We start from the raw sequence: 26848 nt of genomic DNA on the forward strand, positions 1-26848 counted from the left end.
ACAAGATAACAACTAGCATAGTAAGTCCTTAACCAGTGCTAACTGAATCTAGGTTTGAAGAGGAGGATTGCTAACATGGCAGTTTAGAGCACTAGTTCTCAAATGGGAGTGAGTCTGCATCAGAATCACCTGGAGGGTTTGTTAAATCACCAGTTGCTGAGCCCCGCCCCCAAAGTTTCTGAGTCAGCGGGTCTGAGGTGAACGTGCTGACAATGCAGTCCTCGTAAGTTCCCAGGAGATGCGGGCGCTGCTGGTGCTGGGATGGTGCTGAGAACCACTGGTTAGAGGAAAGGCTGAGCGTCAGAGAGCGTGTGCGAGAAAGTTCAATCACATCAGAAGAACGGTGTTAATAAATATCACAGCTGCATACTGCAATTCCTGCCAAGTTCTGGCTCTCCTGAGGATCATGTGATGATCAACAGAGGAGGGGGAAAGGGCAACGCAGATTATTGTCCCTAGAATATCCTCTGTTGGGTGGGGCTTAGTGGAAGGAAGGAATGAGGGCAACTCACCCTTGACCCCTTGAGCTCTGGCCCTAGACCTGCCTGGATGAAGTGAGAGGAGATCCACGACCAAGGTAATGCACTGAGCTGGCCGAGCAGTATGAAAGGCCTCCAGCAGGGCTTGGCCTGGCCACTGTTACCCAGACAACTGTCTCAGGCAGGAGTGGAGGGCTGACTGTGCCTTTCCCACTGCCCTTACTACATGTGTTCTGGGGATGACAGCACGGGGACAAGCCCCCAAATGGTCCTAAGCAGGGCTCCGTGGAGGGCCCTTCTCCCTGCAAACAGACGTCCACATCTGGCCAGAAAGCCACGTAATCACCATGCCCCATGCCAGCCAATGCCCTCTGAGAGCAGTCAGCTCTCGGCTTAGTGAAGTTTTCGCTTAGTTGAGTTCAGAAAGTTCTCATTTTTACACCCAGCCTGGTGGGTTTTGTTAGGTATCAAGCAAGAAGAATATGAGAAGTTGTGATGTGTTCAAGTAACTTACAGAGATGAAGGTGCTCTTTGAAAGAGGTCTTTCCTGGTCTTCTGTTTTGCGTGAGGAACATGGAGGTGGCTTCACCAAATACCATTTTCCAGGGCCCCTAGTCACGAAGCTATACTTCCCTGAGTGGAGAAGGGGTAAGCGCATTGTGCTGTCAGCCTTAACCCAGGCAGATGACAAAAGCTTGTTCCAGAAGCTTGATTCTTGGGAGCTGTGTGGCATGTGAAGATTGGAAGAACCCACCTGTAGGAGAAGGCGGGCCTCCAGCGAGAATGAGCTCAAGGTCAGAGTGTCAAGTGGACACTGGACTCCTCCTTCGCAAGGACAGGCCTGACCAGCTTCCAGCCCTCGACACCTCTGGGAGCTAGGCCAGCTGTGATGCCCACTTCTGTGTTGGTGGAGAGGAGGCCTCCAGGCCGAGTCTGGGGCTCACCCACACAGATGTGGGGCGTTACCAAGAGCGACATCATGGAAACAGTCCTAGGCACATGGAGCCAGGGCAGGGCTGGTGGGGGGTTGAGGGGTCAACACGCTTCTTATGAGCTCCTAATATCAGACCCACAGAGGCAGGAGTTTGTGGGCAATGCAAACACTTTCCAACAAGCTACAGAAGCAAAATGGGACAAACCATCTTCCTGCGGAGGCTTCTCCCTGGTTGACAGAGACAGGCCCTGACAAAAAGGACTTAAATCTGGCACTAAGAAGAGGATGGAGAGTCTCCACAGCCATGTGCCAAGCAGGTAGCAGCCCTCCCAAAGATCTCCAGCGAACCACGGGGGCAAATGCAAAGGCTTTCCTTTGGAAAGGGCTCCCGCAGCAGAGACCTATCTGTCCTCTCCAAAGATCACCCATGAGAATGCCAATCGGACCTCTGCACTAGCAGAGCACTGATGATGAGGTGATTAACAGGCCAGCCTGCATGGCGAGAGTCCCTAAGCTCCACCTGGGTCTCCGGGGGCTCAGAGGGCAGGAGCAGGTGGTGGAGGGAGCCCACTGCTTCCTCCGGTTGCTCTACACCCATGGGAGGCCCAGCTCTCAGCCCTGCTCTGCCGTGTGTGGGGAGAAGAGGGGCGCAAGCTCGATCTGTGTTCGTGCTGACCACGGGCAGGCAGCCTGCCCCACTCCCCACCATCACCACACCAGGGGTGAAAGGGAGCACACAAAGCAAACAGGAAATTGTCCGAAGCACAGCCACTAACGAGTCAGCTGCATCAGGACCAATCACCTGGCATGACATCCCCTCATCTGTCACACGGGTCCCTCAAAGGTGGACCCGTGTGACACTGTCAGGTGTGGCAGAGGCTCAGGAAGCGTCTCCCGTGACTTCACAGCACCCCTTCCTAGAAAAGGCAGTGACACACATTCCCTGCAATCAGCAATCCTGCAGGAGGTCAGGAGTGGAAATGGAGAGAGCAGGGAGAAAAGAGAGAAGCTGTGAGTCAAGGAAGGGAGAATGGGAAGTTAAGGGGCAAGTCCAGCACTCACGACAAATACCCAGGCTGAGAAAGGAGAGATCCGCCCCGTCACTGAAACAGCCCCAACGCACTGTGGCTTTTCTCTTGGTCTCTACACTCTGTGCCATAATCTTTCCTGGGTAGCTCTCTCTTGACCTTGCTTCAGCCGGGGTCAGCTGAAGACACTGAAGGGAAGCTAACATTTCTGAGCGACTACTCTGTGCTAGGTGCTTTGCTGGCACTTTCAGAAGTCACCTCTTTTAACTCCTATGACCACCTCTGTTTTGGGCTGAGGAGACCGAGCTAGAGGGGTCTGAGACTTGGCCCTGGCTGCCAGCTGCTTAGTGGGAGGGCTAGGATTTGCACCAGGAGCTGACAAAGGCAGACAGTGATCGGGCTGCGAGAGCAACAGCGACTGTGGCTAAGACCCTGGCTCAGGCCTCCATTCACTAAGAGGAACAAAGAAGCCGCCACTTAAGCCTGTGCTCTGTGGGCAAAGATGGGTCTAATTCTGTGTATGTGAGCATTTTTGTGTTTTTTTTTCAATTAAAAAAAGACAAAAGGGTAAAGACAGTGATAACAATTCATAGATTTAAAAAATACTGAATTTATACCAACATCTCTGTATCTTATAGTGTTGGCGATTAACAAACCTCTATATTGTTCATACTAAATGATGAGTCACAGTTTGTTATACAGCAGAAACTAACACAACATTGTAAAGCAATTATACTCCAATAAAGATGTTAAAAAAATAAAATTTAAAAATTTAGTAAGATTTTAAAAAAGGAAAAAAAATCTAAAAAAGAATGAATATATGTATATGTATAACTGAATCACTTTGTTGTATACCTGAAACTAACACAGCATTGTAAATCAACTGTACTCCAATTTAAAAAAAGAATTAAAAAATATACAGTTAAAGGGGCTTCCCTGGTGGAGCAGTGGTTGGGAGTCCGCCTGCCGATGCAGGGGACACAGGTTCGTACCCCGGTCCGGGAGGATCCCACATGCCGCGGAGCGGCTGGGCCCGTGGGCCATGGCCGCTGAGCCTGCGCGTCCGTAGCCTGTGCTCCGCAATGGGAGAGGCCACAGCAGTGGGAGGCCCGTGTACCGCAAAAAAAAAAAAAAAAAAAAAATTAGAAAATTAAAAAAAATTAAACAAATCCTTCATTCAAGGGTAATTCATTCAAATATCATTCCCATCTATTATTACTTACAATAAATATTTACCTTTTTGCTTACTAATCATGTATTAAAATTTGCAATACATTTATGCTTTTACAAGTGGTAAAAAAATAAAAATAAATGAGTCACTATACTTTATGAATAAAAAATGATCATCACCTGATACAAGGCTATGATTACACCCTTAAAATACACTTGTTAAGAAAATCTGTACCCCAAATATGCTTTCTAAATATATTTTCAGAGTTTAGTAATAAAGGACTCTGTCGGGATAATTACATTCCATTTCTTTTTTAAAAGATAACTGGAGAGAAAGGATGATTAAAGCAAGAATATGCATTAAAATATAAACAGACTAGCATGTCTGTATCGGAAGGTAGACTATTTGATTTTCCAGCAGTGAATACAAGGTCATGTTATCCTCCACCCTCACAGCCCGTCCTCCAGCCTCGTGTCTGTCCCGGAAGCACAGACTCCCCAGCTAAGTTGAATGGATCTGTCTCTTTGTTCCTGTTCTAGCGTGAACTGCGGAGCCGGCTGGGGCCCAGCCCTCACCTCCTCCTCCCGGAGCTTCTGCTTCCTCTTCTCCTCCACGGCGGCCCTCTTCTGCGCCTCTCGCTGCCGCTGCTCTTCCAGCTTCCGCCACCTCTCCTCAATTTGCTTTTCGTACTGGAGCTTGGCTCTCTTCTGTTTCTCCAGGATCTGCTGCTCCCGGGCAGCTGGGGGAAGGAAGGCAGAAGAGAGGTGTCATTACCAGAGCACTCCACACCATTTGGATTAATACCAAAAACGCAGAAGAGTGACCCCCAAAAAAGAGCCCGGTGGGATCGTAGGCTGAAGTGACTGAGATGAAGCGTTCTGGCGCCTCCGCCACTAGCTGGGTGACCCTGGACATATTAACCACGTCATCTCTCTGCCTCAGTTTCCTCCTCTGTGAAGTGGAGATGTCACATGTGCAACATCACAGTGTTGTGGAGACCGAATGAGACAATGCACGGAAAGTGGCCACTCACTGCCCCTGCACGTGGGAGCTCTGCCTGTCATTGCCATCAAGTCAGACTCATCCCAATGGCTAGGCCACACGCAGGATTGAGAAATGAGAGCTATCAGGGTATCTTCACTCGGGACACGTTAGCTGTACACACACCACGCACCAGACGCTGAGCTGGCTGAGGGTAAACAGAAGACGATGAACAGGATCGGCCGGCCTCCTTCCTGAGACATTTACTAAGGGCCTTAACTCCACCTGGCCAGGCAGGCAAGGGTTCCCTGGAGGATGCAATGTCTGGGCCGACCAGCAGGAGGCACTCAAGGAGTAGGATTTGAAAGCTCCTCATCTGTCTCAGTGCCCTGGGGAAGCCACTCCACCTTCCTCGTGGCACCCTGTGGGGAACAGGTTGGACGAATCTGTCTATAGCCTGCAAGAGGTATGACAGCCTTTCTCAATGGGTTCCCTGTCCTAATACAGAAATGGCCTTCGGTGCCGATTTCCTCCATTTCCCCGAGCATGGCCCTTCTAGCTGCCCTGGGAAGAGGCCGCCTGAGCGGCCGGGGGCGGTGACTGTCTCGTTCTCCAGCATCCTACCCACAGCTCTAGCGCAGTGCCAGTAACAGAGGTTCAACGCATGCTCAGGGAGTAAATCAACTGTCCTGAGAATTATATAACAACTGTGAACGGGCCAGTGGCAGTGCGGGTTTGCTCCCAGTTTTCCACGTTCACCTAGCAACTGTCCCAGTTCTCTTCCCATTCAGTCACAAATTTCTAAGGGTCTTGAGAAAAGACATCATCACATCTCCACTCCCTTAGACCTAAACAGCCAAAGTGCACAACTTACCAAGACATTTTTCCCTTTCTTCTCGTCTTTCTTTAGCTAGTCGTTGTCTCTCATCAGATTTTAAAAATCCATCCATGCCTACAAGAGAGAAAACACGATGAAAGACTTCACTCTCCCCGTCCGCTGAGTGCCAGGGACCCCCTTGGCCTGCACCCTGGGTCTGGCCGCACGCACACATCATCCAACAGCAGTGCTCCGTACCACACACACGGCCCGATCCTGAGAGCCGAGGGGCAGTGGCTCCCCCACCAAGCTGGGCTGGTAGTGGCCCAATGCCAGCCCCAGAGAACCAACCCTCTCCCTAGTCCTCCGTCCCCAGGCCTAGCCTCACAGGGGTCAGAAGGTGCAATAAGTGACAGGTCTGGCAATGTGCAGAGAACCCACTGGGCCTCCCCCCATCCGGCTCCCAGGGGAAGGCAGAAGCACAAAAGTAGACACGATTATTACACAGACAGATTATCTGACTTTCTGGAAGGAGCCAACTGCTGAGGGACATGTATGAGCTCCTCAGGTGAACACTGAGAAAATACAACACTCAAGTTTGATTTCGTTTCCGCTAAGTTTGCTCCCATATCAGTCTTAGCATTTTAGAATCACAAAGAAGGAATATAACGTACTCCTGTTTACAGTAAGTCCCCTACATACGAACGAGTTCTGTTCCGAGAGCACGTTCGTAAGTCCAATTTGTTCATAAATCCAACAAAGTTAGCCTAGGTACCCAACTAACACAATCGGCTATATAGTACCATACTGTAACAGGTTTATAATACTTTTCACACAAATAATACATAAAAAACAAACACAAGAAGTAAAGAAAACCTTTTTAATCTTACAGTACAGTACCTTGAAAAGTACAGTAGTACAGTACAACAGCTGGCATACAGCGGCTGGCATCGAGTGAAGACGCAGGAAGAGTTACTGACTGGAGGAGGGAGAGGAGGTGGGAGGTGGTAGAGCTGAAGGATCACCAGTAATAGGAGACGGAGGGCAAGCTGCAATTTCACTCACGCCTGACGTTGATGGAACGCACGTTCACAACTTTGAAAGTTCGTAACTTGAAGGTTCGTATGTAGGAGACTTACTGTACTTGTTACTTAAATATCCACAACAAATAAAATGGAACAAATGGCAATTCCCCCCAAGTCCGGGAAACATCCCAGGAGCTCCGCATCTCCACCCATCTTCTACAGGACCCTAAAGTGCTTTCTGAATCAAAGATTAAATGACCTTCATGGCAGTTTTAGGATTAAAAATAATTTATTGCACTTGGTCACAACTGGTCATTCATGCGTATTACTTATATAATGGTCAAGGACCGCATTCTGGAGAAATCAGCTTTAGTGTTACTACAACTGGATTCACCTTCCCAGCGCCTGGGCCCTCCTCCGTGGTAGTGTCACAGCTGACTTCATAGTGTGCCTCGCTGCCACAGTGAGCTGTGCCCTTGTTAGGGATGTTCCTGCCACTGCCCAGGAGAGGGACCTGGAGGCTTGGACCGCAGTGCAGGCAGCAGGAATGCAGATGAGGATGCACGTGATAAACAATGGCTTGTCACGATTCCCCACGAGCATCTAATTTTGCAGCCTGGATGATGCAGCAGGTATATTAAAGCTCAAGAGAGAAGTCCTGGAAAATAAACCTGACTACAAGTGCCACTCCCCACGTTTGTTTTTAGTCAACTCTTTTTTGTTTAAACTGAAGTATAGTTAATTTACAATGTTGTGTTAGTTTCAGGTGTACAGCAAAGTGATTCAGTTTTATTTATATATATATATATATATATTCTGTTCCATATTCTTTTCCATTATAGTTATTACAAGATACTGAATATAGTTCCCTGTGCTATACAGTAGGTCCTTGTTATTTATCTATTTTATGTATAGTAGTGTGTATCTGTTAATCCCAAACTCCTAATTTATCCCTCCCCCCATCACTTTTGGTTATCATAAGTTTGTTTTCTATGTCTGTGAGTCTATTTCTGTTTTGTAAATAAGTTCATTTGGGTTTTGTCAACACTTAATCATTACAATGCTACCGACGACATGAACAGCATCAAGAATTTAAAGGCCCAATTTCTCAACTCATCAATGCTGGCCTCCCCAATCTGACCCCTTTTCCCCACATCCCTTGCACCTTTTTATTTTTTAAAGATAGTAAGGAAGACTTTATTCAAGGGGGCTACTAGAATGAGGGTTTTTTTTAACATCTTTATTGGGGTATAATTGCTTTACAATGGTGTGTTAGTTTCTGCTTTATAACAACGTGAATCAGTTATACATATACATATGTTCCCATATCTCTTCCCTCTTGCGTCTCCCTCCCTCCCATCCTCCCTATCCCACCCCTCCAGGCAGTCACAAAGCACAGAGCTGATCTCCCTGCCTCGCACCTTTTTAAACCCCACTCACCTTCAAGACCCCACGGTTTCTGGCTGGCGGAACCCTAAGTTCATTCTGCTTGGCTGCAGAGCGCTCTCAGTCTCCCTGCAGGGAGGGAAGGGCTCCCGAACCAAGGGCGGGTGTGCATCTCTGGGTCGCCCGCTCGGGCCACATCCCACCCCCACAGGCCTCAAGGTGCACACACAAAGCCCAAAGGCAGCCACGTGGGCAGCGGAAGGGGAGCAGGGAGACAAAACCAGGTTTCTCTTCAATGATCCTCTAAACATTTTCAAGCTCTAGTCTCTACCTTAAGCGTTTGATTAATAAGGATTTGTTCTGTGTGAAAAGCTACAAAGAGAAGCCTAGGCCACCTGGACAGATGCTGACATCAGCACCCACATCAACTCCTCGGCTCAAGCATGACCTGTCACCCTCTAGATCTAAGATACTGCCTGAGAACCACCGAAAGTGTTGTTCAAACAGAAGAAAGAAAGAAAAACTGAGGGAAAAGGGCCAAGCACATTTGAAACTGGCCATGTTGCCTTGAGGCTTTACTAACAGAAGGCTGTTTGTTCCAGGGACATGCATGATTTTAGGCTGCCCCCTTGTGGGCACTTGTAAGAGTCATACCTTCAAATCATTTCCTTTCCAGAAAATCTTCATTATCAGGCTCCTTAGTCATCACCTGCTTCGTCATAACGGGAGGCTACAATCTACGAACCAAGTCCATTGCTTGAATTTACTCGGCCCCATCACCCCATGATGACGGAGATACTATTATGATCCTCATCTTATAGGTACAGAAAGGGAGGCACAGAGGTTAACTTGTTCAAGGCCACACCATCAGAAAGTGGAGACGCCAGATTCCAACCTAAGAACCTGACTCCAGGACCCACACACACTCTTAATTACTGCTTTCCCATGCGGCTCTCTGGCAAAGGAGGAAACTAACAGCTCTACCTTAGCACCCATGAATGAAACCTTCATGGCTTTCTGAGACCCAGTACTGTACGCCGGGAACAAGTCCCATCCTTGTCCCAGGAATGTGCATGCAAATTTGGAGAGAAGTGCAAGTCCAACTCATTAGAGAAGTACCAAGTAGGCACTACTGTGAGCCAGGCACTGGCCAGCTGGGCACAGATGTGCTAATTATTTGCTTCCCCTTCAAACTGATGGTTTGGAAATGTTTGGGCGCTGGGTAGGGAAAGGGGGTAGCCAGATGGCCCTGGGGGCAACAGGGCCAAGCCATTCTTTTTTAGCCCCACTGAGTGGGGTGGAGTGACCCAAACAGCCCAAGGTGGGTAACCTGGAGTCTATGCCGTCATATGGCAGCCACAAGCCATGTGTGTCTGTTTAAATTTAAGATAATGAAAATTAAATGCAATGAACAGTTCAGTTCCTCCATCACACTGGGCCCATTTCAAGCACTCACTAGCCACATGAGGCTGGTGGCTACCGTACTGAACAGTACTGGACCAGGAGCCTCCAGGCTCACTCTTGTGATTCTCACCCTTCACACGTAACTGCTCTGGGACACAGATGAATAAGGAAACTCTCAGAGTCCAAACAGGGTTGAGTTTTGCTGGGTGAGTAAGGCCGGGGTAAGGCCTCCTTCCCCCACACAGCATCTGCCTCTCCTGATTAAAAGAGAACTATCAAGCAATCATTTCCAGAACATCCATTTGAAGAGAAGCCAAATAATTAACTTACATCTCCAACTTCCACCTTGTGATCCCTGATGACCCTCCAGGGACCCCTGCCAAGAGGCCCTGGGCTTATCCCGAAGGAAGAAAGGGTAGAGCACAAACCAAACATTCCCTATGTGTTAGAGGGCGTGGACCTGACCTGTTATTACCACTACAACAACGCAGCCAGAGAAATCAAGGTAGACTATGATTAACAGACCCAGGGCAACTGACCTTAATACACAAATGCTAACAATACCAGGAGACCTCCTCTAAAGACATGGTAGAGTCAAGAGTTAATGCTGAATTCGACTCACAAGGCAGTCTTCTTTCTGTATGGCCCGAAATCCTAGTGTTGTACCCAGTCGTCCTTTGTCCCTTGTATTACATGTGCACATGTATTGTCTCTCTGTTATTAAACCAGAGATCCATTTTACCCTTGAACCCCATGAGAACAGATGGAGAAGAGATCAGTGCTTGCCAGGGGTTAGGGAAGAGGGGCAGAAGGGAAGTGGTGGCTACAAAAGGGCATCACGAAGGGGCCTTGCAGTGACGACTGTGCCGGCGTCTGCAACCCTAGCTGTGAGAGTGGACTACAGTGCTGCACGTTAGTACCACTGGGGGAAACTGGGTAGAGGGCACACGGGGTCTCTCTGCAATGACCTCAAAGTAGAAAGTTTAATGTTTAAAACTCTGGCCCAAGTGTAAAGCCCTGGGAGGGACCCAAAGACAAAGGGGGAACAAGGGACATGTTCCCAGAGGTGTCCTACCTACCAGAAGCACAAGGGGAACCCATGTCAGAGCCACCCCTGGCCCAGTCTTGATGTAGTAATGCTTCCCAGGGCAACAGCGCTCAGGTAGTGTGCACCCCGGAAACGGAGGCCTTTTCCTGGGCAATTCACCCCTACAGGAAATGAGAATCAAACAGGATACTGAGCAGCCAAACAACTATTTTATGTGAACAGAACAGCATAAAATTTCATACTTCACTGAACTGCTCTGGCTTGGAGTAACTTCCCGTTATCCTTGGGCTGTGGCAACACATTTTTTAAAAACTAATTTAAAAATGAATTTTATTAGCCTGGGGTACTCTCCCACTAGAATATTAATGAGCTGATATTAGTCAATTATTCATGGTATGTAATAACCATTATCGAAATACAAGGTTTTTAGGGGAAGCCAGCTGTTTTCAACTTTTAAAAATTGATTGCATTAAATGAATTTTAAAGTAACGTCCCCAATCACAACTCACATCCATGCAACTGCAACGTCCAGACAAAAGAAAGGGAACCGGGAATGAAGAGCTCATCAAATAGGAAGTCCAATGCCTGCCAGCCCCCTCCTCTGGGGTGCCTGTCCTTCCATGGGCCGGCAGGCAGGGATGCATTCACACCTCCACGGTGACTCGTTTGTGCTGTGATGATCTGTCTAGGGCATGGAGACCACTGCTTCTCAACTGTGGCTACGCAATGCAATCACCTGGGGAGCTTTAACAACTACAGGTGCCTGTGCCTCCCTCCCAGAGACTGGCCTTGTCGTCTCAGGTGTGGCCAGGGTGCTGGTGCTCTGAAAGCTCCCGTGTGATGCTCATGTGCAGCAGCAGGACTGAGAACGCCCCTAGCCTGATGCTCCTCCCACTGGAACGTGGGTCAGAACCACCCAGAAGGCTTGTGAACCCAGACTGCTGGACGGCACCCACCCCCAGAGTGTTTCATGGAGCGGGCCTGGGGCCGGCCAGAGAATGTTGTCCAGGGCCCACACCTTGAGAGCCGCTGTTCTAGACTATGCTGATTCTGCAGGGCAAGGCCCTGCCTGTGGCTCCTCTCTGGATATCCAGAGCTCTGCTAAGTGTTGGCTCAAAGAGTGGGCCCCAAAACATGTCTGCAGAAGGAAAGATCGGCCACCTGCCTGCACCCCACACACACACAGCGTTTGCCATGGTTGTTACTGCTCCACATGCTACTATCTGAGCCTGTTCATCTGCTCCTTGCCCTCGAATCCTCAGCACCTTGCACAGGGTATTCAAATGTTTGCTGAATGAATGGCCATGAATATTACGTCCCATTGATGGAAACCTCCCCATTTGTAGAGCATTTAACCATGTATCAGAAGTGTCCTTAAAAACAAGGAGGACTTCCCTCGTGGCGCAGTGGTTAAGAACCCACCTGCCAATGCAGGGGACACGGGTTCGACTCCTGGTCCAGGAAGATCCCACATGCGGCAGAGCAACTAAGCCCGTGAGCCACAACTACTGAGCCTGTGCTCTAGAGCCCGCGAGCCACAACTACTGAGCCCACGAGCCACAACTACTGAGCCCGCGTGCCTAGAGCCCATGCTCTGCAACAAGAGAAGCCACCGCAATGAGAAGCCCGCACAACGCAACAAAGAGTAGCCCCTGCTCGCCGCAACTAGAGAAAGCCTGCACGCAGGATTGAAGACCCAATGCAGCCAAAAAATAAATAAATAATAAATAAGTTTATTTTAAAAAAAACAAGGAATATTTTAAAACATCTTTGCAGACATTATCTTGCTGAATCTGTGCAGGAAATTCAAAGGTAAAGAAAGGAAGGCAGCTCCCCACACGCCCCACCCCCACTGAAGCTGAAGTGAATCTTTCCTTTAAATTCCATCACTGCTCTGGGGTCCTTCCCTCTCTAGTTCATGGTCCTCAAGCACAGGAAGCTCCACCCTTATAGGCCCTCTCTCATGGCCTCCCTTTCCAGTCCAATTAGGATATTAGCCTCTCGACAGCAGGGCCCATGAATGTCCCATTTCTTCTTGTAGCCCTCAAAGAGCCTAGCACGTGGAAAAGAAGAAGTAAAACTGTCACTGTTTGCAGATGACGCGATACTATACATAGAGAATCCTAAAGATGCTACCAGAAAACTACTAGAGCTAATCAATGAATTTGGTAAAGTAGCAGGATGCACAATTAATGCACAGAAATCCCTTGCAGTCCTATACACTAACGATGAAAAATCTGAAAGGGAAATTAAGGAAACACTCCCATTTACCATTGCAACAAAAAGAAGAAAATACCTAGGAATAAACCTACCTAGGGAGACAAAAGACCTGTATGCAGAAAACTATAAGACACTGATGAAAGAAATTAAAGATGGTACCAACAGATGGAGAGATATACCATGTTCCTGGACTGGAAGAATCAATACTGTGAAAATGACTCTACTACCCAAAGCAATCTACAGATTCAATGCAATCCCTATCAAATTACCAATGGCATTTTTAAAAATTAATTTATTTATTTATGGCTGTGTTGGGTCTTCGTTTCTGTGCGAAGGCTTTCTCTAGTTGTGGCAAGCGGGGGCCACTCTTCATCGTGGTGCGCGGGCCTCTCACTATCGCGGCCTCTCTTGTTGCGGAGCACAGGCTCCAGACATGCAGGCTCAGTAATTGTGGCTCACGGGCCTAGTTGCTCCGCGGCATGTGGGATCCTCCCAGACCAGGGCCTGAACCTGTGTCCCCTGCATTGGCAGGCAGACTCTCAACCACTGCGCCACCAGGGAAGCCCACCAATGGCATTTTTTACAGAACTAGAACAAATCATCTTAAAATTTGTATGGAGACACAAAAGACCCCGAATAGTCAAAGCAGTCTTGAGGGAAAGAAACGGAGCTGGAGGAATCAGACTCCCTGACTTCAGACTATACTACAAAGCTACAGTAAGCAAGACAATATGGTACTGGCACAAAACCAGGAACACAGATCAATGGAACAAGATAGAAAGCCCAGAGATAAACCCACGCACCTATGGTCAACTAATCTATGACAAAGGAGGCAAAGATATACAATGGAGAAAAGACAGTCTCTTCAATAGTGGTGCTGGGAAAACTGGACAGCTACATGTAAAAGAATGAAATTAGAACACTCCCTAACACCATACACAAAAATAAACTCAAAATGGCTTAGAGACCTAAATGTAAGACCGGACACTATAAAAGTCTTAGAGGAAAACATAGGAAGAACACTCTTTGACATAAGTCACAGCAAGATCTTTTTTGATCCACCTCCTAGAGTAATGGAAATAAAAACAAAAATAAACAAATGGGACCAAATGAAACTTCAAAGCTTTTGCACAGCCAAGGAAACCATAAACAAGACGAAAAGACAACCCTCAGAATGGGATAAAATATTTGCAAACGAATCAATGGACAAAGGATTAATGTCCAAAATATATAAACAGCTCATGCAGCTCAATGTTAAAGAAACAACCCAATCCAAAAATGGGCAGAAGACCTAAACAGACATTTCTCCAGAGAAGACATACAGATGGCCCAGAAGCACATGAAAAGCTACTCAACATCACTAATTATTAGAGAAATGCAAATCAAAACTACAATGAGGTATCACCTCACACCAGTTAGAATGGGCATCATCAGAAAATCTACAAACAACAAATGCTGGAGAGGGTGTGGAGAAAAGGGAACCCTCTTGCACTGTTGGTGGGAATGTAAATTGATAGAGCCACTATGGAGAACAGTATGGAGGTTCCTTAAAAAAGTAAAAATAGAATTACCGTATGATCCAGCAATCCCACTACTGAGCATATACCCAGAGAAAACCATAATTTAAAAAGACACATGCACCCCAATGTTCATTGCAGCACTATTTACAATAGCCAGGTCATGGAAGCAACCTAAATGCCCATGGACAGACGAATGGACAAAGAAGATGTGGTACATATATACAATGGAATATTACTCAGCCATAAAAAGGAACGAAATTGAGTCATTTGTTGAGACGTGGATGGATGTAGAGACTGTCATACAGAGTGAAGTAAGTCAGAAAGAGGAAAACAAATATCGTATATTAACGCATGTATGTGGAACCTAGAAAAATGGTACAGATGAACCGGTTTGCAAGGCAGAAGTTGAGACACAGATGTAGAGAACAAACGTATGGACACTAAGGGGGGAAAACTGCGGTGGGGTGGGGATGGTGGTGTGCTGAATTGGGCGATTGGGATTGACATGTATACACTGATGTGTATAAAATTGATGACTAATAAGAACCTGCAGTATAAACAAACAAAAAACAACTAATACTAAACTTTCTTTGGGTTATTTGTATGGAAATACGTTAATATAAATGTTTCAGACACTACATGAAATTTCTAAAAATCTTATATGTTCTGGTATAATGTTATAAGTCATAATTCTAGTTATTACTTTAAAATGTATATCTCAGAAATAACTAAATTTCCTTGTCAACTGCATTATTATGAACTTTCATCAAAACTTTAACTGTGGTCAGTTTTAAGTCTTTTGTCACTTACAGACAGTTCTGGGTGTACTCTGACGCTTTTGCAAAAATGTTAGTGTGAAAGGGTTTCATCTTCAAGGAATTCATGGAAAAGACTCTGACAAGTACAGGTTTCTGGTAACTGACTATACTGCTGAACTGAATGAATAAGCATTTTCAGAACTCTAATGGGAAACTGATGAACTCATAAAAGTGCTAACAAAAGATCAAGATAAAAAAATTAATTACATGGGACTGAGTGAACTGATGAGGATGATTATAATTTTTGTGACTTTCTGTTTGAATAAAAAAAAATCCCACAAGGACTCAGAGGCAAAAAATATACAAATCAATTTTCACTGCAGAGTAAAGGAGCTGTTACAGTGGAGGATTACTGGACTGAATGTCAATATTATGACATCATGTTTCGTGTTTGGTAATTGCAATCATTGTTGCTTTTGTTGTGGTCATCCATTTACAATACTTGGTGTCAGTTTATCTCTTGTAAAAATAAAATACAGTGTGTGTGTGTGAAAAAAAAAAGAGCCTAGCACAGTATTCTGTACACATTAAGTACTCAATAAACGTGGAGGTCACGAGCACCTACTGTGTGCCAAGTCTGAGTGTTAAGACACATATTTGCTTATTTCCCACAATCCTATGACAGCATCAGGTCAAGGACAATCACTCCCACAGCCTCTGTATCACCTGACCCACTATTTAAACTTCAGAAGCCTCGGTTTCCTACACTTCCAAGGGACACAGGACTCTAGCTTGGGGGAATCATCCTCTCGGAACACATCACCACGCTGTGAGAATGCCAAGTCCCACAGCAGGTCCTGGGGAACGGCTCCCATCAATCAGGTGCAGCAGAGTTCCAAGCCAACATCAGCATCAAGGGCCAGCCTCGGAGTGCGCACTGTGGCCCTCCAGCTGCCCTCTCAGGAGAGATCTCAGGCGAGGACCACCCAGCCAAGCCCAGGCAGCACACAGATCCCTGAGAGAGAAGGCGGCATTCGAGACCGCTGAGTGTTGGTGTGATTAGTTACACAGCGATGGAGCCGGAAAACCAGTCCACTGATGAACCACAAGCCAACAAGCAGCACTTTCTGATCTCTCAGCATGTGGGACCCAGATGACGCCCCAGACTAGTTGGCTCAGTCTCTCCTGCTCGCGACCCTGGCCCTCAGCCAGCCACCCGAGCCTCAGCCAGAAGTGTCCCAGTGACGGCCTGTGTGCTTCCCTCGGTCACCACACCCCAGAGTGGCTTCCGCCACTGCCCCAACAGCAGCGGGCGACAAGGAGCGACCCCAGCACCTGGACGGTAACCAGGCCAGACCTGCAGAGGCTGCCCACCAAGGCCAGGAAACATGATCCAGAGGACAAAGGGGCGAGCCCCGAGGCGCTCGCTCTGACTGAGACAGGAAGGCGACAACAGAGGAACTGTCTGCCCTTCTCTCTGCCAGTGACATACTCCGAGCCACAGGGAGCCACGCGCCCTCTCTGGACACGGCCCGTGGGTCCGAGCACCCAACCGTGTTTGGCTGCACAGCCACGGTCAGCTTGACGATGTGGCACCTTTCATTTCCCCCCGTTTCTCCCACGGCTCATCCCCTTTCCTCGCCCCAGCTCGGTGGAGGCATTCCCCTCAGGAAAGCATCGGTACATGTAGAAATGGAGGGAAACTGAACACGAACGTTCACGGCAGCATTATTCACAGTAATGACCGCAGTGTTCTGGTATTAAACAGTGGCGACAGTTACACCACATGTACTAAGACCCAACCCACTGAAGTTCACACTTCAAAATGGTGAATGTTATGCTATGTTATGTGAATTATACTGCAATAAGAAATTTTCAAAGAGAAAAAGACAAAACCACCTCAGCGTTCAGCAACAGGGTTTAAAATCCATAGCCTAGTTAATCTCATCTGTGGCCTTCTTCCAAGTCTCCCAGGTTACTGGTTTTACTTTTTCCTCTCAAATATTCAGATGATATATCTGGTTCCAAGAAAGCAGCTTTTTTCAAATAAATTTATTTATTTTTTTGGCTGCGTTGGGTCTTCGTTGCTGCACGCGGGCTTTCTCTAGTTGCGGCGAGCGGGGCCTACTCTTCGCCGTGGTGCGCGGGCTTCTCTCATTGTGGAGCACGGGCTCCAGGCACACGGGCTTCAGTAGTTGTGGCAAGTGGGCTCAGTAGTTGTGGCTCGCGGGCTCTAGAGCTCAGGCTCAGCAGCTGTGGCGCACGGGCTTAGCTGCTCTGCGGCATGTGGGATCTTCCGGGACCAGGGCTCGAACCCGGGTTCCCTGCATTGGCGGGCAGATTCTTTTAACCACTGCACCACCAGGAAGCCCCAGCAGTTTTAATGTAACATAAATACAAGTGGTTCATTTGACTATGTAAAAATCATCTATATCCCCATAAAGTGTCTTTGCCACACCATCTCAAGAGCTTTGTTATATTGTGTAAAACTGGGAAGCAAAAATGAATGTTGACAAGTCTGCTGTTTGTGAAGAAAAAGGGGGGGAGGGGATGAAAAAAATTTGTCAATAAATAATGTGTTGTGATAAACTGTTATTGTGATTACATGAAATAATGTATGTGAAGAACTTTCCATTGTAATAAATGCTCATTAAATATTCACGGCCATTATTTTTAGGAGGGGGGTTATACTTCGAGATTAAAGAAACGGAGACTCAAAAACGTCAAGTGACCCAGCCACTGTCATATTCAGTGGGCAGATTCTCCTTATCTCTCTGACCCTTAATCCACTGTGATTTCTCCTAGACTCTGCTCTTCTCCTGGGGGAGGGGAGGCAGGATCAGATTGAGATCAACGAAGGGCAGGAAGGTAGAAACTCCAGGCAGGGGTAATGGTAATGGTATATGCAAAAATATGTTAGAAAAATAAGAGGTAAAGTCTGAAATCTCACTGAAGTGCAATCCTACAAATGGGAACTGAAAATCAGTTGACAGAACCTAGAACCTTTTTCATCTTTGCATAATGGTATATTGTTTTTGTTCAGAAAGTGTCACATATTCCTGCCTCATATTTTCCAATTAAAATCTCAAAACCAGTTACAATCCCATAGGGTCACTAAACTTTCCATTTAAATTTCTTTCACTGTGGAGCTAAATCTCCATTCCTAGTAGGTCCTGTTGGCATCCATCCGTACTTCAGGATGACTGCTGTAATGCAGTGAACTGTGATGAAAAGCCACAGCACTAACAGGTCAAGAACATTCTTATCTGGAAACGTGATTTTTCTCCAAAATGAAGTTCAAAACCATTAAAGGCACTCTCTGAGAATATTAATAAATCAATCCTCAATACTGTTAAAACCAGGGCTTAATCATACCAGTGTATGATGCTCAAAAAACCCTAAAAAGTAAGTTTAATGCATGATTGGCACTTTCAAAATCCCAAATCATGGAATTTCGGGTGGAAGAGCTCTCAGGGGTCCAATTCAACCCTCTACTTGCTTCAAGACAGAGAGATGGGTTTGCTTTTTCTCCTCCACCGGAAAGAGAATCATCTTTATCCTCTCAGCTTCCTCCATTCTGCCATCCAACATGGTGGATCAGTTCTTGGGCTTTTGTTATACAGATGAAGTATGTAGGCAGAAAGGGTTTCAGGACTTCAAGAAGCGAATCAGGTTTGATACGTCGACATTGGAAAGGGGAGCAAAAGCTGCATGAGGGGGCAAATGAGAGAAGGAACTGAGAGATGGGGGACAAGGGAGTCTGGAGCCATGTTAGGCTGCGTCTGGGGAGAATTGTGCCTGGAAGGTGAGCACAGGAAGGGTTTCGGAGACTCTCAGAAGGGTGTGTGTGTGTGTGTGTGTGTGTGTGTGTGTGTGTGTGTGTGTGTGTGTGTGGTGTGTGTGTGTGTGTGTGTGTGTGTGTGTGTGTGTGTGTGCGCGCGCGCGGGAATAGGCAAAGAGCTGTAGGTTAGAATTCAATCCTCTGACACTTTTCTAATCTCCCGTAAAGATCTGAATTGCTTTTGTTCTTTTTTGACTACTGACTTCTTTTTCTTTGGCTACCACATGGCGTTCTAGTATTTATTTGGGATATTTATTTTAGAAACAAATACCTAGGCAGGAACTAACCCCAAGATAATTGCAAGGTTACAGAGACCCTTCAGTGGCCATTTATTCCATTTTCTGTCTCTGATGAGAGCAGAACTAGGTGGCTTCAACTGCAACTTGCGGTTTGGGAAGATGTCATTTCTCCCAGTAGCTTACCTGAGAATTTTTGGTGGGGGGCAGAGTAGGGAGCATGAATTCAGGGATGCTCAAGCTTTAGCACATATCCAAAGAATTCCCTGGAGGGCTTATTTAAAAAAGGTTGCTGGGGGCTTCCGTGGTGGCGCAGCGGTTACGAGTCCACCTGCCGATGCAGGGGACGCGGGTTCGTGCCCCGGTCCGGGAAGATCCCACGTGCCGCAGAGCGGCTGGGCCCGTCAGCCATGGCCGCTGAGCCTGCGCGTCCGGAGCCTGTGCTCCGCGACGGAAGAGGCCGCAACAGTGAGAGGCCCGCATACCGCAAAAAATAAATTAAAAAAAAAAGTTGCTGGGTCCCACCCCAAGAGCTTCTGATTCAGTGGGTCTGGATGGGGCCTGAAAATCTGTATTTCTAATAAGTTCCCAGGTGATGCTGATGCTACTTTTCCCGGGACCATCCTTTGAGAACCACTGATCTAATCCATTTCTCACCTACTATAATCTTCTGAATTGGCTTAAGTTCTCTTTTCATTGGAGAGAAAAAGTCACTATTACCCTATCACCATCAAATCCATTACTTCCAATGTGCCTCTTTCAAGGATGATGTCATAATTTATACTTCGTAAAGAGGCAGGCCTGGAACTAGCATTTATGTTCAAGAGCCATTGACTATTATAGGATAAAGATGTAGATACCCAGGTATCAAAATACATTAAAAAAAATGTATACAGGGCTTCCCTGGTGGCGCAGTGGTTTAGAATCTGCCTGCTAATGCAGGGGACACGGGTTTGAGCCCTGGTCTGGGAGGATCCCACATGCCGCGGAGCAACTAGGCCCGTGAGCCACAACTACTGAGCCTGCGCGTCTGGAGCCTGTGCTCCACAACGAGAGGCCGCGATAGTGAGAGGCCCACGCACCGCGATGAAGACTGGCCCCCGCTTGCCACAACTAGAGAAAGCCCTCGCACGGAAACGAAGACCCAACACAGCAAAAATAAATCAATTAATTAATAAACTCCTACCCCCAACATCTTCTTAAAAAAAAATGTATACAGATACCAAAAAGTCCTTGAAAAGAAAAGTGGAGAAATAGGGAACTACATAAGAATATACACAAATCTAAGCTGCTGTTATGTTTTTATAAAATACGCTAAATTCCTAGAAGTTTCCTTTAAAACAACTAACTGAATTAAATTTCCCAGAAAAATGTAGATGTGATAAGAGTATTACTAAATGATTTAAATGCTTCCTGAATGATTTTCTTAAATCACAACTGCACAGCTATGAGAATGGCCAGTTGTTTTTCTTAAAATATTTATTTATTTATTTGGTTGCATCGGGTCTTAGTTGCGGCAGGCGGGCTCCTTAGTTGTGGCTCACCGGCTCCTTAGTTGTGGCATGCAAACTCTTAGTAGTAGCATGCATGTGGGATCTAGTTCCTGGACCAGGGGTCAAACCCAGGCGCCCTGCATTGGGAGCGCAGTCTTAACCACCGAACCACCAGGGAAGTCCCAGAGAATGGCCAGTTTTTTGTTTTTGTTTTTTAAAGTGCAGAATTGGGTGAAGTCCAAACAATCACGAAGAGTATAGCACTTTGACACTGGGTCAAACAATAATGGATCTCGGATCGCATCCTCCTCGCCCTGGAACCTGGAACCTGGCACATAATCGTCACCAATCCACACCAATTTCATAGGGTTACTGGAAGAAGGAAAGCACAACAGCGAAGTCCTATAGCAACTGCTCTAAGACTCCTCCTCTGCAAGATGGAGAAACAGCAGTGCCTTTCTTACAGTGACGATGCAATAAAAGCTCACAGGCAGGCACTGCTGAACCGTATCTAGCACACAGCAGGAGCAGAGCAAATCAAGCTAGTCTAGCCTGCCTGTCCCTAGTTACTGCTCTCCCTCTTCTGCTAATGAGGTCTCCTGCACACAGGCCTGAAAACCAACCACACTACCTTTCCTAACGTGGGTGATGAGACAGAGCGCATGCAACGCTACCAGGCTAAAACCACGGTCAGCATTCCTTTTCTATAAAAATTACACTAGAAACAGGTATACATGCCGTTGATTTCTCATCTTCTGCAAAGGTTATAAGTTACCAACCATTATTTATGTCTACACATGCAGACATGCCCCTTCCGGTAATTCAGTAGAAATGAGATCCTGTCTTTAGTAGGACAAGTAACTTCTTACTAAAAAAAGAATACATAGATGACATTTCACAAACACTAATTGTGAAGGCGGCATATGATGACGCTGTTCTTCACCATTTCAACAGTAAACTGCCTAGTTATATTCATATACACGTAATCAGCCAACCCAGGAACTCCTGCCACAGCAACTCAAAATCCCAGAAGCAAATGAAAACACGCCAAGTTATAAAATTCAAGTGCACCCAGTTTGGGGAACTGTACAAATGTTCATGGGCTAGCCTGTTTTCTTCTAAAGGTACCATTTATTAAGCACCTATCTCCTGCCTGGCATTACACTCTCCAAATGTTATTTCATGTTCACAATAATCCTAGGAGGTGAGACATACCCCCATTTTGCAGATGAAGAAAGTAAGACCCACAGAGGTTAAGACCTCTGTCCAAAGTCACAGCTGCTGAGTAGCAGTGCTTGGATTTGAGGCCAGTCTGGCTGACTCCCAAGCTGACACTCATCAACTCAATACTGAGAGGGAAGGCCACCTGAAGGAAAGAGCACTGACCTAGGGATCTAGGTGCCCAGAAACTGGGAGCTGTTCTTACCGGGATGCACAAAGGAGCGTGGTAAGAAAAGGAGCTCTGCCTGGATTCTGTCAAATCCCTGCCTAGCAGGCACTTAATAGTGTGACCACTGGGGAAGCGTCCAAGCCTCAGTTTTCTCACAGATTAAATAGGGATAATAATAGTACATGTGTCATAGGGTAATGTGAAGCTTAAAGGAGAATATCTGTAAAGCTCTTCGCACATACTAAATGCCTAATAAATATTAGCTAACGGTATCACCATCGTCGTCATCATTGGTCTAGATATGGCCCTTAGGTGAAACTGTAAATACAAGTGCTTAGGGCATATTAAGCTCTCAGAAAGCATTAGTGTTCATCGGTATCATTGTCACCATCCCCCCATCCACCAGCACGGCTACTACTACAGTCCAGAACTAGCCCCGATCTCCCTGATCTTTAAATCCTGCTTTCAAATCAGCAGTCTGCAGCTTGCCCCGAGCCCTCCCAGGCAGGCTGGGCCCCTGACTGTTGGAGGACTACCGTGCTAATGAGGGGGAGCCTGGGCCAAGACAACGTATGCATTTGTTAACCTTACCTGATGGCACACCTGAAAGGTGTGCGTTTTAGTGTATGATACCTGTTTTTAACGCTACAACCATGGCAACAACACACAGAAAAGGCAAAAATTCAGTGCTGGCTGACCTGCCACATTTCATTAGTGCCCAAGGCTGCAAAGAACAACCCTGGATCTCCCAGGCAACCGCATCCTCACTGCAGCTCCGTGAAGGGGTGAGAGGACTTGGACTCCAAGGGCAGCATGGGATGGGAGACAGGAGGTACACCTCAGCAGGGCTGGCGTGGGAACGGAAGTCACCTGCAAAGGCCCAGGGACCGGCTCGAGCTGCAGGGCTCTTCGAGAGCACCTGGTGATTTCGGAGAGAAGGGGTCTAACAAGCCAGCTCCTTAGTTCTAGACCCTGCCGTGACAGCCGTTCTCTTCCAGGGTCACCTTACCTGCCATTCTCATGCCTTTAACTGTCTCCACCCTACACCAGATCCCAGCTACCACTGTGCAAAGAGGCCTGCCTCTTTCTTCAGCCACCAGAAGAACTGTCTCCATTTGGATCACTTCCCCATTCACATGTAAAGCTCCGTCCTGGATGCTTCTCGGAGGCTCCATCTGTGTGGCCTGTCCAATAGTGCCGCAGTCAAGGGAACTGGAGTAATCGCTTCGCATCTCAGAGCTTCGGGCTCCTCCTCTACAAACAGGAGCATCACCACCTACTTCCCAGGGTTGCGGTTGCAGCGGGCAGGGGGGCGCTGTGAAAACACTCAGCAGCGGGAGTCACAGTTGGCAGTTGGCTCCCTTCTCCTGATGATACATGAGGACACAGACCAAACAAGCTGTGGCAGCCACGCACTGGGCCCCGGGCCCCAGGCCACGGAATCTGAAGCTCCACCCTTCAGTCTCCCCAAGCACCCCACAAAATTCCCCCAGGAACCCCCCACAGCTTCCTAAGAGGTCCCAGTTTCCATTCTAAGACTTGCTCTGCTGGGCTGCCAATTCACTCAGAAGGTGAGGTGAACAAAGCCAAAGGTAGCTAAAAGAAGGCAACCGACAGCTAGAAAAATTCAACTCGATTGATTATCTACTGAGCACCGAGATGCACAACTTCCCTCCCACCCTGTCTCCTCATCTGGGAAGCAGGAGTTACCTGGACTCCTGTGTTTCTACAATAAACGTAATACACATATGTATCATTTCAAAAGGACCCAATATGCACATCACACTCTGTTCACAACATGACTCGTTAGTTAAATGAAACCTACATAATTTCTCCTCTGCCCTTCTGGTTCTTGGCTGGGACCCCCTGTAATACAGACAGAAGTTTATTAAATATATACGTCATGTACACATAGGAGATTCTCAGGAAAACAATAACACGCTCCAAGACGGCCCGAACCACCACCTTAAATACCATCTGCAGCTAAAGACAAAGGGAAGATGTGTGTGTGGGGTGGAATTCATGGAAGGTGAGAGGAGGAAGTGTCTGGTAAACACAGGTTGCCCTGCAATGCAGATAATTCTCTCAGATAGCTGTCTTCCTAGTACAGGCCCCCACTTGCTAATGCAGATTTCCTTTACAAAAACGGTAACTTTTACTGTTTTCAGAGCTTCTCTGGTGTCTGTAGTTTCTCAGAATAACCCTATGCCAAAGAGGATATTTTGGGTGGCGTATCCTGCGCCCCTTCACCAGCCAAGAGCGGGGCTCGCCGAGGTAGCTGGGTGGCTCCATGCTAAGGGCCAAACTCCCAACCTCCTCTCCTCCACCTCCAGGCTCCCCTGCTCTGTGTGCCTCTCATCATCACAGAACCACCTGTAGCCACAGGCATGTGGACTCAACCCATCCAGTCCAGGGTGATGACCCAGAAAGAGGGAAGTGGGGACTGGCAGCGGAAAAGGGTGCGAACACGGACAGCAGAGCAAGCGTAGAGGTTTCTCCCATGGACGGGGCACGCAGGACCAGGCGTCTGAGGTTGGCCTCAGGGTCCTTTAGAGATTGAGAAGCTCTGACACAGGGAGCTTTGGCATGAGCATCCAGAGGCTAACCTGCTCCAATCAAGGGGTAAGGCTCCAATCTGCAGACAGAATGACCTTTGAAAAGCCCTCCTATCCCCCAGCAAGTATGGAGAAGAAGCTGGGTTCAGTGCCTGAGCGAGCGTGAGTGCTCTGGAACCAGGCGGGCTCAGGTTCCACTCCCACAGACATCCTGGAGCACCATGGAGAGGGAGATGGAGGGGGAAAGGAGGGAAACGGGGGAGGAGGGAGGAGGGCGGGAGAGACAGAGACAGAGACGGAGACAGAGGGTGTGTGCGCACGCACTGCGCTCAGAACGCCGCCTGCTGTGCTCAGTAAAGGTCAGGCATCACTATTCCTAAGCCTAACCCAGGACTGTCCTTCAGTGGTGGGCAGAGGCGGGTTCTGGGGTTGCACACCACAGGGGAAGTGGTTGTTTACATTGGGGACTCAGAAAGGCCTTGGACATCTGCAAAGAGCGCCAGACACGGGGGAAAAAAGATCACTCTTCTTATTTGCTTTTTTCAGCAACAAAGTACAAGAAACTTAAAAACTTCTCTGAAACTGTGGACTGAATCCAGCAGGTAAAAGCTGGTAAAGGGAAATTAACTAACTGTAGCATTCCCATTATTAGTACTGCCATTTGATGTTCTCTTCAGGGTGGCGTGTATGCTTAATGATGATGAAAGTAAAACATGTGTAAAGGATCTCAACGGGTCACTGGAGACCCTTCTGGCCAATCTTCATGCCACTCCTGGCCCAGGTGCCCATCAGATCCCGAGTCCCTACTGTGAGAAGAGCTCCGCCCTTGTGCATGAGCGAGGCAGGCCAGAAAACCCCTTATTCTGTCCTTGTTTCCAGAGTGTTTCCCACACTGATATGCGCCAGGTGTTGGGGGTCTCTCCACCCTCCCTGTTACAGGGTTGGCAGGAGTCTTCAGGCCCCCGCAAGAGGACAGCACCTTGTCCCCCGGCTGCCTGCTTCTCCTCGGTCACCTCACTAGGGTCCAGACCTGAACTTTACCACTCCTGAGCAACGCAAGCATCCCAAGTGAACCCTCCTCCCGCTGCAGACCCCTCTATTCGCAGTCTCAGCTCTGGGCGGCTCAGCCCCACGTCGGAGATGGCCCCAGTTATGCCAGCACAAGGGGCCACTGACAGGGCTACCGGAACCGAACCAGAGGCATCAGTGCGGTGCTCGAGGCTGTGGCTCCGAAAAGATCCCTCAGTTTACAACAAAATACAAAGGGGAAATAAAGAGGCTAGAAAAAAACCATCACTCTTTGTAGTGCAAACAATTTGAAGGCATATTAAGAATTTTGCAAGTTGAATTTTGAAAGGAACCTCCTGTTCCTTTTCTCCCAGAAAAGCACGCCTAGCAGGGTTGCTTGGCTCCGTCCCAACCTACAGGCCCTGCATCTGGCGTCCTTACACGAGGACCATCTTCAAGGGCACTTTGAGGCCTTGAGGCAGAAACAGCTTCCTGGCTCAACTAGATTCTTTTCAAGTCGCAAGGGCAGAGCGAAATGTGTGCCCTCACTCAATGTCGTCGTGCAGTGCAGTCTGGCGTGCCTTTCTAACGGCCTTGCAGACTTCCAGCTTGCTAATTAAATCTACCCCACTTCACCCCATCTAAATACCTCTTCAGAAAACCAAAAGGCCCATAAATCTTAAAGTTCTACTTATTGCTGCTGGCGGACAAGTTTATTTTGAAAACAGTAAGACTGCAGATTGTGAGGCTCACAAGAGAAAAGGCAAAACGTGAATCTTGCTCTTTGTTTCTGGGAATGAGTTCTGCAGAGTAAAACAACAAGGCCTGCAGAGGTGAAGTCCCAAGGTTTGCGGCTATGTGCAGGCTTCTCTTTGGGTTGTTCACGGAAGAGGCCCCTGCCATTCAAGACAACGCCCGACAAATGCCCTTTTGTGCTCTACAGCTGTGTCTGAGCGTGGCTGCCTTGCCTGCTGTGGCTGTCACTGTTTCTCTCCTTTCTCATGGCGGGAAGATAGAAACATACATGTATTTTCAAATCCTATTTAAGCATGGTAGCCCATCACAGCAACCCAGTTTTGGATTCACATTATTTTAAAGCTTTTTTGAAAAAATTATTTTATTTCATTTTTGTTTTCGGCTCTCTTGGGTCTTTGTTGCTGCGTGCGGGCTTTCTCTAGTTGCGGCGAGCGGGGGCTACTCTTCATCGCGGTGCACAGGCTTCTTCTCGTTGCGGTGGCTTCTCTTGCTGCGGAGCACAGGCTCTAGAGCGCAGGCTCAGTAGTTGTGGCGCACGGGCTGAGTTGCTCCACGGCATGTGGGATCTTCCCGGACCAGGGCACGAACCTGTGTTCCCTGCACTGGCAGGTGGATTCTTAACCACTGCGCCACCAGGAAAGCCCCTCACATTATTTAAAATTAGCCAGATTGTCACACTTTAAAGGTCACTACACACATTTCTATTACAGCTGACTCCAAACCAGTGCTTACGTGACCACTGCCTTTAAAAACAGCATGCTATATGGTCCTTACACTCTAGTACAGGGGTTCTCAACC

At 47.6% G+C, this 26848-nt stretch overlaps 1 protein-coding gene across 5 annotated transcripts in view; it reads right to left on the bottom strand.

Annotated features, from left to right (window-relative positions):
• Positions 1-26848, bottom strand: part of MAP7D2 (MAP7 domain containing 2) — a 107787-nt gene that overhangs the window by 50142 nt on the left and 30797 nt on the right. For all 5 annotated transcript variants that reach the window (XM_079910758.1, XM_079910757.1, XM_079910760.1 and 2 more), the window contains exons 2-3: positions 5468-5545; positions 4188-4351 (exon numbers count right to left, since the gene is read on the bottom strand). In XM_079910758.1, the coding sequence (XP_079766884.1) occupies positions 4188-4351; positions 5468-5545 (242 nt within the window). The remainder of the gene's footprint in view (positions 1-4187; positions 4352-5467; positions 5546-26848) is intronic.

This window comes from Stenella coeruleoalba (genome assembly GCF_951394435.1).
Source record: "Stenella coeruleoalba genome assembly, chromosome: X".
Classification (NCBI taxonomy): domain Eukaryota; kingdom Metazoa; phylum Chordata; class Mammalia; order Artiodactyla; family Delphinidae; genus Stenella; species Stenella coeruleoalba.